This window comes from Priapulus caudatus, unplaced genomic scaffold, assembly GCF_000485595.1.
Source record: "Priapulus caudatus unplaced genomic scaffold, Priapulus_caudatus-5.0.1 Scaffold27, whole genome shotgun sequence".
NCBI lineage: Eukaryota > Metazoa > Priapulida > Priapulimorpha > Priapulimorphida > Priapulidae > Priapulus > Priapulus caudatus.
In genome coordinates this window covers 270087-282929 of record NW_014577088.1, presented here as the reverse complement: position 1 = coordinate 282929, position 12843 = coordinate 270087, and the positions used below count along the sequence as shown (strand labels likewise).

The 12843-nt window shown below is 45.5% G+C and overlaps 1 protein-coding gene across 1 annotated transcript in view; it reads right to left on the bottom strand.

The window, feature by feature from the left end:
• Window positions 1–12843, bottom strand: part of LOC106814654 — an 86395-nt gene that overhangs the window by 12668 nt on the left and 60884 nt on the right. The window contains exons 15-18 of the mRNA XM_014819003.1: window positions 3121–3177; window positions 2441–2562; window positions 1674–1836; window positions 423–602 (exon numbers count right to left, since the gene is read on the bottom strand). Coding sequence (XP_014674489.1) covers window positions 423–602; window positions 1674–1836; window positions 2441–2562; window positions 3121–3177 — 522 coding nt within the window. The remainder of the gene's footprint in view (window positions 1–422; window positions 603–1673; window positions 1837–2440; window positions 2563–3120; window positions 3178–12843) is intronic.

The window sequence follows — 12843 nt, the reverse complement described above, 5'->3', positions numbered from 1 at the left end:
ACACACTCTCTCACACTCTCTCTCTATCACGCTCTCACTCTCTCTCTCGCTCTCTCTCTCTCTATCACACACACTCTCTCACACTCTCTCTCTATCACGCTCTCACTCTCTCTCTCGCTCTCTCTCTCTCTATCACACACACTCTCTCACACTCTCTCTCTATCACGCTCTCACTCTCTCTCTCGCTCTCTCTCTCTCTATCACACACACTCTCTCACACTCTCTCTCTATCACGCTCACTCTCTCTATCTCTCTCTCTCTCTCTCTAGCACACACACCCTCTCACTCTCTCTCGCGCTCTCTCTCTCTCTCTCTCTCTCTTTCTTAATGCTACGATACGAAACTGCATGGTTTCCCCATAGAAATGACAGACGAAGCCAGTGACATCTCATCGCGCACATCTCGCTGCGCCATGGCCTCACCGACAGCTGGTCTCTGAGCTGCTTCATGCAGCTGGCAGGGTCCTGGCTCTGGTCGGCGAGGCTACTGTTCGACTCGCACGACGAGTGACTGCTGTTGGCCGCGTTACTGATGGCCGTGTGCATCTCATTCTCCAGAGAGTTGTTGCAGAGTGCGGCCTGTTCACGCAGCAGCTTCACCATCTGAAAGGCAGAGGTGATTCAAACACGCACCGCGAGAAGCCAAGGCGCCGCCACTCAATGCAGCGCTACTCGGTTTTCGCGCGTTTCCGTACCGAAATGACGTCACAGAAAATGAAATAACGAGATGACATTCGCAGTGCATCGATTGGAAACTGATGGCGACACGTGACCGACCGTTAGAGGATTTTGGACGATCGTAGTTGATTCTCGTACGCGGAATTCTTGCCGTTACATTGATCGAACGATTACGGAAAGGCAAGATGAGAAATCTATAGACATGTTTAATGGCTATGCGTTGCGAATGTGAATACCCAGCAAAATGATTAATCGTCTAGACGAACGAGACTGTTGCTCGGCGTAAAGTGAGATCACCATAGATAGCCAATCCCGAACAGATAAATTCATACTGAGAAATTCAAAAACGCGAAAAATTGCTGTGTGTCACTGGGAATTAACTGAAAAGGGGACTTTACCACTACTGCACAAAAAACCCGCATTAGTTATAGTTATTATAGTCATAGTAATGCAGTTGTAGTAAGGAGAATTCCCCCTTATATATGCCATAATTTAAACGACGATTGCCAAAGGTTATGCAGTCAAACTTGGGGGTTACATAAGCGGAAATTGACCCTTATAGAGACATTTGACTATGCTAATGTATTCTACCGAGATATATTTATTCCATAACTGCTACTCATAGGAGACGTGAAAAGTGTGCTTCATGGAAATTGGTGACCATACTATAGAGGTGATTTCATTGTATAGCTGCCACACAAGGAAAATGGCAAATAGTATGACAGTCGGCCATTCTACAGATGAGCCCGCTAACACAGGGTTGACCATGTAATCACATATGCAGGATATCATCGTATATCGAAGCTAGCTTTCCGCTACACCTTACAGCTTTATTAAGTAAATAAATTAATAAAAATCAATATAATAAAAAAAAGAAAAAAAAAGAAAGAAAATAAATAAATTTCAGCACATAGAACGCGGAGTATTTCTTAAACACATTTTTCCGGAAAAAAAAACAAGCAGCGCAGCCAGAAACGCGCGGCGCAGCGTTCGCACCTGCAGCACAACGTTGAGACTGGACAGTGAATGCACGTCCAGACACTCGTCTGCCTCCTCGCGCGTGCTGATCGTGCGTCTGCGATTGGTGAGCAGACCCTTCATCTGCGCAGCCTCCGCAAGCATGTCCTGACACGTCGCCTGAAGCCGCTGCAGCTCTTGTCTGCAACAACGCAATTCATCGAACCACTGTTGTAGATAGTAGCACATGTGCCGTGGTATATAATATATAGTATATAGTATATACTATATAGTATCATTTATATTGTTTATAGTTTATAGTATATACTAAATAGTATAATTATATAGTATAGTATAGTATAGTATATATAGTATAGTATATTATATATTATATATTATATAGTATAATTTATATTTAATTTACGAAAAGCATTAAAAGTCCATATAATAATAATCTTCATTCACACGTACCTCTATCAATGCGAATCTCATTAATATTTTACAAACAAAATGAGAAAAAACTGTCATGTAAATTATAAATATCCCCTTATAGGCAGCATAATTCGAAATTCATCATAGTTCGCGAAGCCAACTCCCTACGCTATCTTATTGTTACACAAACCGCTACAAAATATTCTATATGTGCGTGGCCACAGCACTATATGACCACGATGGCATGGATGCTGACAGACACTCCGAGTGCTCCCAAGAGCACGCCGTTACGAAATTCTCCCATAAAGACATTTTAGGCAGCTAGAACAAACAGCCAACGTTACGCCATAACTAAGGGCGCTACGCATGCCTACGTTTTTCCTTCTACGTTGTTGCAGGCTTCGTAACGTTGACTAGCCGAACCCTGCCACTTCAGCAGTTCGCCTTCGTACTTGTTCACAGCTTCTGTCATGAGAGCAATATCCTGCAAGGCTCGCTAGAAAACAAAATCCAAGGTTTACGACACACCAGTTTGTCGACACATACACGCGATCTTCTCATGCTCTACAGAGCTACTGGAAATATGCATGAAACCTTAGAGACAACCGAATAGAATTTAAATTCTAAAATTAGTACGGTTATGAGGTACACTTAGCCTAACTGAAATCGTTTCTGTGACCGAGCCCACGAAGTTGATAAGACATACAGAGTCAGTCTAAGCTACTATACGCGAATTAGCTAACAGAATTTGATCATAACATAGTTAAACGTAGAAATCGCTGATGTATAAAACAAACACACCTGCTAACCAACTGAACCAATCTCATGATAACTATTTCAAGGAACAATAAACCTTTATACCAATTCCAGTTTTTTAAGTCAGGTGATTTTATATCAGCAGTGCAAGCAGTGCACCCAGAAGAATTTATTACACTGGACAATGTAGGAAGATGGGTAGACATGCAGAATGCTGGTGAAAGATCTATATGCAACACAAGACAACATTTTCTCTGGTCGTCAAGTGCTTTCTGGAAAAGTATGTACTGATTCTTACCTGCTTTGGAGTGAGTTTGTCCCATTTTGTTGGATCGATTGCAAGTATTTCTGAAGCCTAGAAAGAAAAAAAGTAACAACTAGTTGGCGCTCGTTCCCATTAAAGGGCCTAAGAGGCTTTCAAATGCTGAAAATCGAAATGCAATCTAATATAATCGTTGATCCTGAGTGATAATCAACCTCGTGAAAATGTTCACGGAATTGTTATCAGTATACGGCGATTTCCTAGCCGTTAACCATGCAGCTACCGTTAATTGCCTCATCACGGAAACCAGTAGAATTGGTATAATCTCACTCTCGCAATTTGACATTGCATACTAAAAAGTTAAAAACTAAGGATTTTTAAAATTGAACTATTACAACTTAAAATCGCTGCATATTATACTATATATGAAATTTCAAATAGAAATGACTACAAACATAAATTGCGCTTGGTTACGCCATATTCTGATAGACATTGTGCTCCCGTGAATACTTCCATCATAATTAGGTGAGTGATTCGAACAACGGATAACCCAGCATTGAAACGTTCGATATTTTGATGACGTAAACTGATGCAATATAACTGTGCCGTGGACGTCACAGGAATTGTGTAGATATGCGTTAAAAATGGGGGCGTTGGCGGTGTACTTGCCCCCACGTGAAATGTCTTCATAGTATTATGTTTTTATATGAGTATATACTACATCGCTATCCTGAATTCTGCTAGACATGCAGAGTAACATCACCTTTTACGAGGTGTGACATCTGCCACGGCACGATATTCAAAATAGGTTTAATTATATATCGTTTTACATTATAATTAACGTCACATTAATTATATGGACTATTGCATTCCTCTTCTAAAAGAACAACGAGCACAGGATTCAAAATAGGTTTCCCTATATATCGTTTTACATTATAATTAACGTGTCACATTCATTACATGGACTATTGCATTCCTCTTCTAAAAGAACAACTAGCAATTAATCAACGGACTGAATGATGCTTCACGCTAGACAAATGTTTCTGCTCGTGAGAGGCATGCCTGGAACACGGCACCTGGCGTAGATCACACGCATGCACGCCATATAGTGAAGCCGCACAGAGTTCACAAGTAGTTCACATTTTTGAAGCCAAGAAACCCTGGTCCGCTCATGATTTGAGGCTGACAAAGATTACATCGCCAAAGTATGACGCATGCCCCTCAAAACAGATCAAATTATATACGCTTGTTCGCCACGCAAACGCACACGAGCACGTACACGCACACAAGCACGTACACCTACGCAGACAATGTTCTCACACATGCCCCACACTAATATGCACACACGGTCACATACACGCGCGCACAAAAGCATGGACGCACGCATACACTCTAGAATTTACACTCACATACACAGCACTATATACGTCATATACTACGTACACGACTCACCCATGTAAACTTGTAACATATCTGAACATGATTCAAACTGATGCATGCATGCGCACGCACATGCACACAAAAGCGCGCACGTACCTACGCACGTACGCATTCACACAACATACACCAATCACCCGCACACATCAATAGATGAAATTAGTGAACCTTTGGAGACCCGTATAAAAGATGGCAAGACGTAGTGGATAACACAGACACGCACGCAGAGGCACACAAGGACGTACGCACGCACATACATAAGGACGCTCACGCATGCACGTACAAGCACACACTTGCGTAAATAGATACACGCACACACTTGCGTAAATAGATACACGCACACACTTGCGTAAATAGATACACGCACACACTTGCGTAAATAGATACACGCACACGCACGCACGCACGCACGCACGCACGCACGCACACACGAACGCACACTGATCTTACCATCGTCGCCGTCGCTGCCATTAAAACTGTGGATTCTCAACAAAGGAAACGCTTCGCGTCGCGCGCAGCCAGGCACACAATAGCGATCTCTCGAGCCGTGGCAGACTACGAGACAGGCGGTAGCGGGTGAAGTAGTGGTGTGTAGCTCGTCGACGCTGAACTGACTCGCCCGCTGCGCGCTAATTGATAGCAGCGCTCCCGCTAGCGATGCTGAGATGCATGCACCACGTGGTCACAATGCGCCGTGCATCCCCGCTGTCAAGTAACGCGTGGTGAGCATGTACGGTGCTGCTGCTGCTGATGATGATGATGATGATGATGCTGCTGCTGCTGCTGCTGATAATGATGATGCTGTTGCTACTGCTGCTACTACTGCTGCTGCCGCCGCCGCTGCTGTTGCCGCGTCTGCTGATACTGCTACTGCTGTTGCTGCCGCCGCCGCAGCTGCTGCTGGTGCTGCTGGTGCTGCCGCTGCTGCTGCTGCCGCTACTGCTGCTGCTACTGGTGCTGATACTGCTTCTGCTGCTGCTGCCGCTGCTGTCGCCGCCGCTGCTGCTACTGCTCTGTTGCCGCTGCTGTTGCCGTCGCTACCTCTGCTACTACTACCGCTACCGCAGTTGCTACTGCCGCTGCTATACTTCAGTCCAGGATGTGAGAGCTCACAGCTGGCCGACGACGCATGCCGCATATAGCACGCGGTCGATCCCGCAATCCCGGGCGCACATCGTCTAGACGTTAAAACTGCCTAGAAAGTATAATGCCTCGCAACCACCGAGCACAATGGATCGTCGTCTAGACACCGGCATGCCGTGCGCGCGCGCGCGGGATAACACATGTACGTTACGCTACGCGACTCAAAATAGCGATACGGCCGGCCGATGTGATCAATATTACAGTTTCGGCGCGGAAATAAACTTGCCTACCTTCATCTCACAAGCGGTCTGATGACATCCATTATTTATTGGCGACGCAAAAACCGTTTTTCGAGTTTCGTTCGACTAGTAACCATTTACTACGAACGGTAACGTAGCCAGAAGCGGATGTCAGGTCGACATGGCTTCAATCGCATTCATTCATTCGTACAATCGCGCAAAGAATAAAGCCACTGCCATAATGTTCTGCTCAGTCCTCCATCGCAGACGTGTGCAAACGACGTGTACGTAAATATATCTATCTTTTTTGCAAACAACTAATGTAACAGGACAAATATGCTCAATAAGCTCCGCTGAACCCATTCAGCAAACAAAACTTATTCGTCATTTTGATTGCTGACGTTTCAACCATTGCCCCCCACATCCCAACGAACTCCGAATGGACGTCTCTAGAATGACCACACATCCCGAACATTATACATATGCTATTCATTGCGTAATATATTGCAAACAGTGGATTTTATCGCCTCCAACCTCATTCCATATTCTTCGTTTCACGACATGAAGATGAAAAAAATGACAAATGGCGATCGGATGATTTATTGATCTATAAAGAAATTAGAGAGCCAAAACCAATAGAAATACGCCATCGTGCGGCAATGGCATAAATCACGCGAGGCTGTCGCATTATAGAACACGCACACGATCCTGGAGGGATACTCGACCACCGACGTTAACAGGTAACCGATTGATGGATGCACGCGCGCGGATAAAATGCAATAATGTATGTAAGCGCCACGCGAGCGCTGCGATGTCAAGAACCTCCGCTACGTAAATGTCAGACTCGCTCTTTCTACGCACACGCCCCGGCAATATTACCGCGGCGCTGAACAGATAGATTAGATAGATGCAGTGCGTGCAGCACGCAAGCGTCGCCTTCCGTCCGCAAGCGGCTACGACGCGGCGCAAAACACAATCGCAGAAACAAGGTAATTACAGAAGTATAGCGCAGTGATGGCGCTGATTGGTTAATCGCAGGTGACGTACGATGAGCACGGACATGTCGTCCGCATAATCAACCCTTTTTTCTTGAAAGTTAACTAAAAAAGTTAAAAAATTCTTCCAAATTGATGCGGATAACCTCGGCGACAATGTATCTCGTGGGAAATCGGCGTCATTACGCAGACGCGAACGACGCTACAGAGCCGCTATATTTACTGGGTAATAGTGGGCAATCAGCCGCAATCTGCAACAAATTACAGCATTTATGATACAATTATGCCACCATATCTCATGCACACGCTGTGTCAAGTGGGCACGTGAGAAAATTAGACCCCTATAAAATATAAATTAATTAGCTCTTCTCTAGTATACAGTCTAATTTATATATAATGTGTTCATGAAGACGCGTGGATGGTAACAATTGCACAGTTGTGCGATAGCTGAAGTGTGCGGTTAGTGCAGACGCTGCTAGTGAGACGATACGAACGGTCAATTTCTGAGGCCAGGGGACTCCCGATATCCCTAGCTTAAGTTTAACGGCGCAGCCAAGCTGCAGTGCAGTAATGATGCAGTAAGTTACGCGGCATGATTTCTGCGAGTCCGGCATTGACTGCATTCACAGTCGTGCAACACCTGATGTCTCAGCTAACTAAAGATGGCGTGGCTCGACAATACAGAAGAATGTCTGTCGATTTCCGAGGCCAGCGCTCCGTCTCCAGCTATACAGTTACAAGTTCAACGCGGTGCTGCACGTTGCGGTGCTACATTGCACATGGAACGATTTCTGCCCGCACGAGCGGCCGCTGCCATAAATCACAGCCGTCACCTACCATTAAACGACCTAATTGCGACTCAAGCAATACTGCTCCTTGTCGCGTCTAATCTTGCGATTCACTCGGCGCCGCTCTGCGGTGCCAGGTTGTGACAGGCACGGGAGCCTAGTACGAGAAGCTGAGCTCTCTCCACCCAGACACACGTCACCGGTCAATACTCGTGACGCCTGCACGAGTGTTCTAGTCCCCGATGGCTTCTTATACTGATGGTGATTTTCAATATACCGCAGCCAGTTCAAGCAGCAGGGCTCTCCGCGCGATGCATGACGGGATACCGCGAACGAGCGCGAATTGCGAGCGCTGGGTTGACGTATTTTTTATTATTAATTTAATTTCGCGTGATGTTTGCAATATATTTAAGTGCATAACGTAGTTTGCGCATTGTTGCCGTGTATGGAAGACTATCCCAGTACGGAAAGGGAGCAGGTAATTGAGGCATTAGTTCATTTCCTTGCAGCACACCAGCATATCGTTATTTCGAAACCTCTACTTTCTCAAATCTTCTTGTGCACTAAACGCTGATTTTTTTCCGCGCTGAGACAAAAACTGTATAGACTCGTCACTCAGTATAGACGGAAATTTCCTTAAAACAGTTAGACCACGCTCGATCAAGCCCTTTCCACGGAATCGCATCGCCGACGAATTATTTAGGAATATAAAACGTCGCGCTTTTCTTAACAATTCTATATCGGGCTTTCAGCTTCACCGAGACAAGAATCTCATCTAGAGAGAACATAAAACTAAAGTCGTTATGTACTTGCGCGAATAATCTCATAAACCCGTGTTCTCAAAATTGCCTGCCTTGGGCGAGCTGTAGAATTTCAGACGCCAGCGCGCCTAGCGATCGTGCGCCGAGAATAAAATCCGATCAACGTGAGAGCGCCGTCTGCTGTGCACACAAGCGCTAAAAACGCCATTGAAAACGTGACATTACGCAGTAAGATGATATGTTTGCATGCTCTCAACGTATAGTCAGCAAAATCGCTGTGGACTCGCGATCGCAGATCTGTGATCTATATGGACTAGAATCAATGCACGAAAACGGAAGCGGCCTGAAGAGAGTAGTTTCAAGATGCCGTGTGTTTACGTAACACGCACTAAAAAACTAGAACCTAAAGGATCAACTGACGAAATTCATATAAACCTGTTGAGGCAACCGATCATTCTATTAGTTAAATCAACATGCCGGCAATTCATATTGCTGGCCGACAAAAGAAAACTCCCATCGAATACAAAATACTCACAGCTTGCCATATCATCCAATAGCTCATAGCACAGATCGCACAAATTTATTCGAAACTAACTGGGCAAATTAAGTATAGGAAAAATTGTTTCATTCTAATGAGAATGGACGTGATTGCTCTCGCTGATAAGCAAAGCTTCCGTGCGCTCACGTTTCAATCGAGCAACGCGCACATGCAGTAAGTTCAACAACTTGACATTTATACCCGCGCTAAAACATGAAGCGCAAAAAATGGAAAATATACGGTAAAATATACACACGGGAAGTTGAAACTATCCGTTAAAATTGCCAGCGAGATGAACAAGTTACGAAAGGTTCGACACTGGCATGAGAAACTTTACAGTTTATCAGTATTTTCCGCAACAGAAGGGGAACCCAGAATGGCTATATATTACGAAGATATTACGACCGCTATATCACACAGCATGCTTTGTACGCTATTGTATATCGAATATAGCCTACCATTAGCGACAGCAGTTGTTCGTCAAAGTGCACAAGGTTTGAGCAGGAAGATATTACGGTGTATGTGCGATGGCTGAATACCGATGATAAGCACTATAGAGTCCCTTTTATATAGAAGGGACTCTAATAAAGACCACGGCCCCAATCCGGGCTTACAATTGCTCCCAATGTGTAGCAAGGCAGACGAATATCGCCAGGCACGCGCACACAGCCCACTGCATCGTCATAAGAAGAACTAAGATGCTCTTCATTGTGAATTTGCTCTTCAGATGCTCGCGTGTGAAACTGGGAGTTCGAATAGCGAGCCGAGAGCTACCGCGACTACAACGACCGTGTCTATGTAAATGCCGACCTTTAAGTGGTGTACAACAGTAGAAGGCGTCCATAGGCAGCAGGCCTGAGTGAGCATCGAGCAATTAAAAATACTCTCACTGTTACTTCGCATACACAACATACACTTTATTCATGTTAAATAACTACAGATTCATGCTCTATACTCCGCTCGAAACTTTTGCCAGCTCTATGATGCGAAATTCTGCAAAGTAGTCTGAACACATTTCAAACACAAAAATGACCAAACCGGTCACTGTGGCTACGCCACCTGACGGAATGTCACAACTACACGACAAGGCCAATTTTACTTCTAATGCTTTCTAGACGTCCACGAATCATCTAACTTGCGTGCATAATGCAAATTATTGCACTCTAATGCCGAATTTCAGCGAAAAAAAGAAGCCTTTTCTAGAGACGATATCATCATATAGTGCAATTTGAGGAGACTTACTGTTGCATGCCTCCTTTATCGAGTAAGCCAGCTGTCCGCTTAAATGAAGCATCAAGAGATGCGGTGGTCGTTTGAACGTCTATACATTACAGATGTTAGAAAACATTGAAGGTAATCTTTTGTAATATCTATACGCGACCACCACATACCGACTATGATACGTTCTGTAGGAACGTGGTGGATGCGAAGTCAAATTTCTCGAGAGGTGTATAGACTAGACCTGACTCTCAGCCTCACGTCTCTGCGGGCTTTCGGTCGATATTACATAAAAACCCGCACGAAACGCGTGTCGGAGATTTTTTTTTTTAATTCCCATTTTTATGCTGTATGCATATATTGATTTTCGACCCTTAAAGGTTGTAGTTGAAAGATGAGTTAAATTTTGCAAAACTGGCTATAATCTTTCCTTAAATATGCATGAGAGAATCTTTACACTAACGCATATACGTCACGGTAAGAAACCTGGATTTTGCACGCCCGCCTGACGCATAAGCAAATTCTAAACCAAAGCGCGCAGATAACTATAGTGTGTTCATATCATACAGCTTACATAATTATAATGAAATAACTATTCCGCGCAGGAACGCGCGCGCCACACACGCACGCACGCACGCACGCACGCACGCACGCACGCACACACACACACACGGCGCTTCTCGCATGAGGCAGCAACACCGTAGCACCAGAAATCGATAATATATCAGAAAAAAAAGAATCAGAAAGAAATACTTCCGACGTTTAAAAAAGAGGCTAGCTGAATTCCACTCCACGATACGAATCTCATTCGAGAATTTCACTCACATTCGTGCTGCTGCCAGCTATATCCGTGCTTTATCGTCCGCCTATCTGCGCGCGCACACGCACTAATTAATTACTGTCCTATGGACTCGACAATAATAGAGAAAATAGAATGTTTCTTCTCCTTTGGCATATTATTAGCATAAATTAGAGAAAAGTGCAACTATACCCCGTTTACTACTACACGCGCCGTTCCACACACGTGCCTAGATCGCGCGTACCGTGTTAGTAGTATGATCAGTAGCAGCAGCAGCAATAGTAGTACAGCACCCCCCCCCCCCGCGTTACGGAAGTAGTGAAGTTGTTCCAGGCAAAAAGTTCGTACCGCAGAACTCCGTAAAGCAAATCACGCTTTCCTATTAACTTCCATTATCGAACTGCAGATTATGTTCATGAGAAATTTCTGGCGAGTTCCGTAACCTATATACACGTGAATATTCGCTTCGTAACGCGAGTTCATAGGATACATAACAGCTCGCAAATTCCGCATCGGCTAATTTCGATATTCGGACCTAAGCGGGTTGAACATGGGCAAATTTGCGCAAACCGGGTTTCTACATATATTCTCTCTATTTAATACTACGGGGGAGTGACAAAGCAGAAACGCGCGCGCCACGCATGCACGCACGCACGCACGCATACACGGCGCTTCTCGCACGAGGCAGCGTGGCAGAAACGCCGTAGCACCAGAAATCGATGATATATCGGACTTGATGCGCGCTGGCGGCAGGCGTATTAACCACGCGTCTATTTAAGCCTGCGCCCCGCCACGGATTTATCGGCGGCCACAGGAAGCGCTTTCTCTCCGACGGCGGCGAGACATTTTTCACGTGATTCCGCATCCGCTCGGCGGTAAATTACACGATAGGTCTTCTTTTTTTTCGCCGAAATTCGGCATTAGAGTGCAATAATTTGCATTATAAAACGGAGCTGCTGAGAGTATCGGTGTGTAGAGCGCTGATGAGTATCGTGTGGGTAGCGACAAGAGAGTATCGTGTGTAAGGCGCTGATAGTTATCGGTGTGTAGCGCACAGAGAGTTATCGGTGTGTACAGGCGGCTGAAGCGAGTATCGGTGTGTAGGCACAGAGAGTATTGGTGTGAGTATAGCGCTGAGAGTATCGGTGTGTATGAGGCACTGGTAGAGTATTCGGTGTGTTAGCGTGCCGCCTGAGAGTTCGTGTGTAGTGCGCTGAGATGTATCGGTGTGTAGAGCGCTGAAGAGTATGCTGGGTGTAGCGCGCTGAGTAGTATCGGTGTGTATATATCGAGCCTGATAAGATCGTGTGCTATCGCACAGAGAGATCGGTGTTGTAGAAGTGCGCTGAGAGTATTCGTGTGTAGAGCGCTGAATTATATATGTATCAGGTGTATATAAGAGAGTATCGGTGTGTAGAGCGCTGAGAGTATCGTGTGTAGAGCGGCTGAGAGTATCGGTGTGTCAGCGCGCTGAGAAGTATCCGGTGTGTACTTGCGCTGTAGAGTATCGGTGTGTAGCGCAGCAGTGAGAAGTATCGTGTGTAGTATATATGAGCGCTGATTAGTATCCGTGTGTAGCGCATCAGAGGAGTATCGTGTTGTGTATGTCGTGGCGGAGAGAATTGGCCGGTGTGGTAAGCCGCGCTGAAGTATCTGGTGTGTAGAGCGCTGCAGAGTATCGGTGTGTAGCGGTCGCCGAGAAGTATCCGGTGTGTAGCGGGCGCGAGAGGATCGGTGTTGTAGCGCACAAGAGTATCGTGTGTATGCGTTGCGGAGAGTATCGGTGTGTAGCGCGGTGAGTATCTGTGTAGTAGGCGGCTGGAGAGTATCGTGTGTAGAGCGCTGATGAGTGATCGTGTGTAGCGCGGCGGGAGAAGATCGTGTGTAGCCGCGCTGAGAGT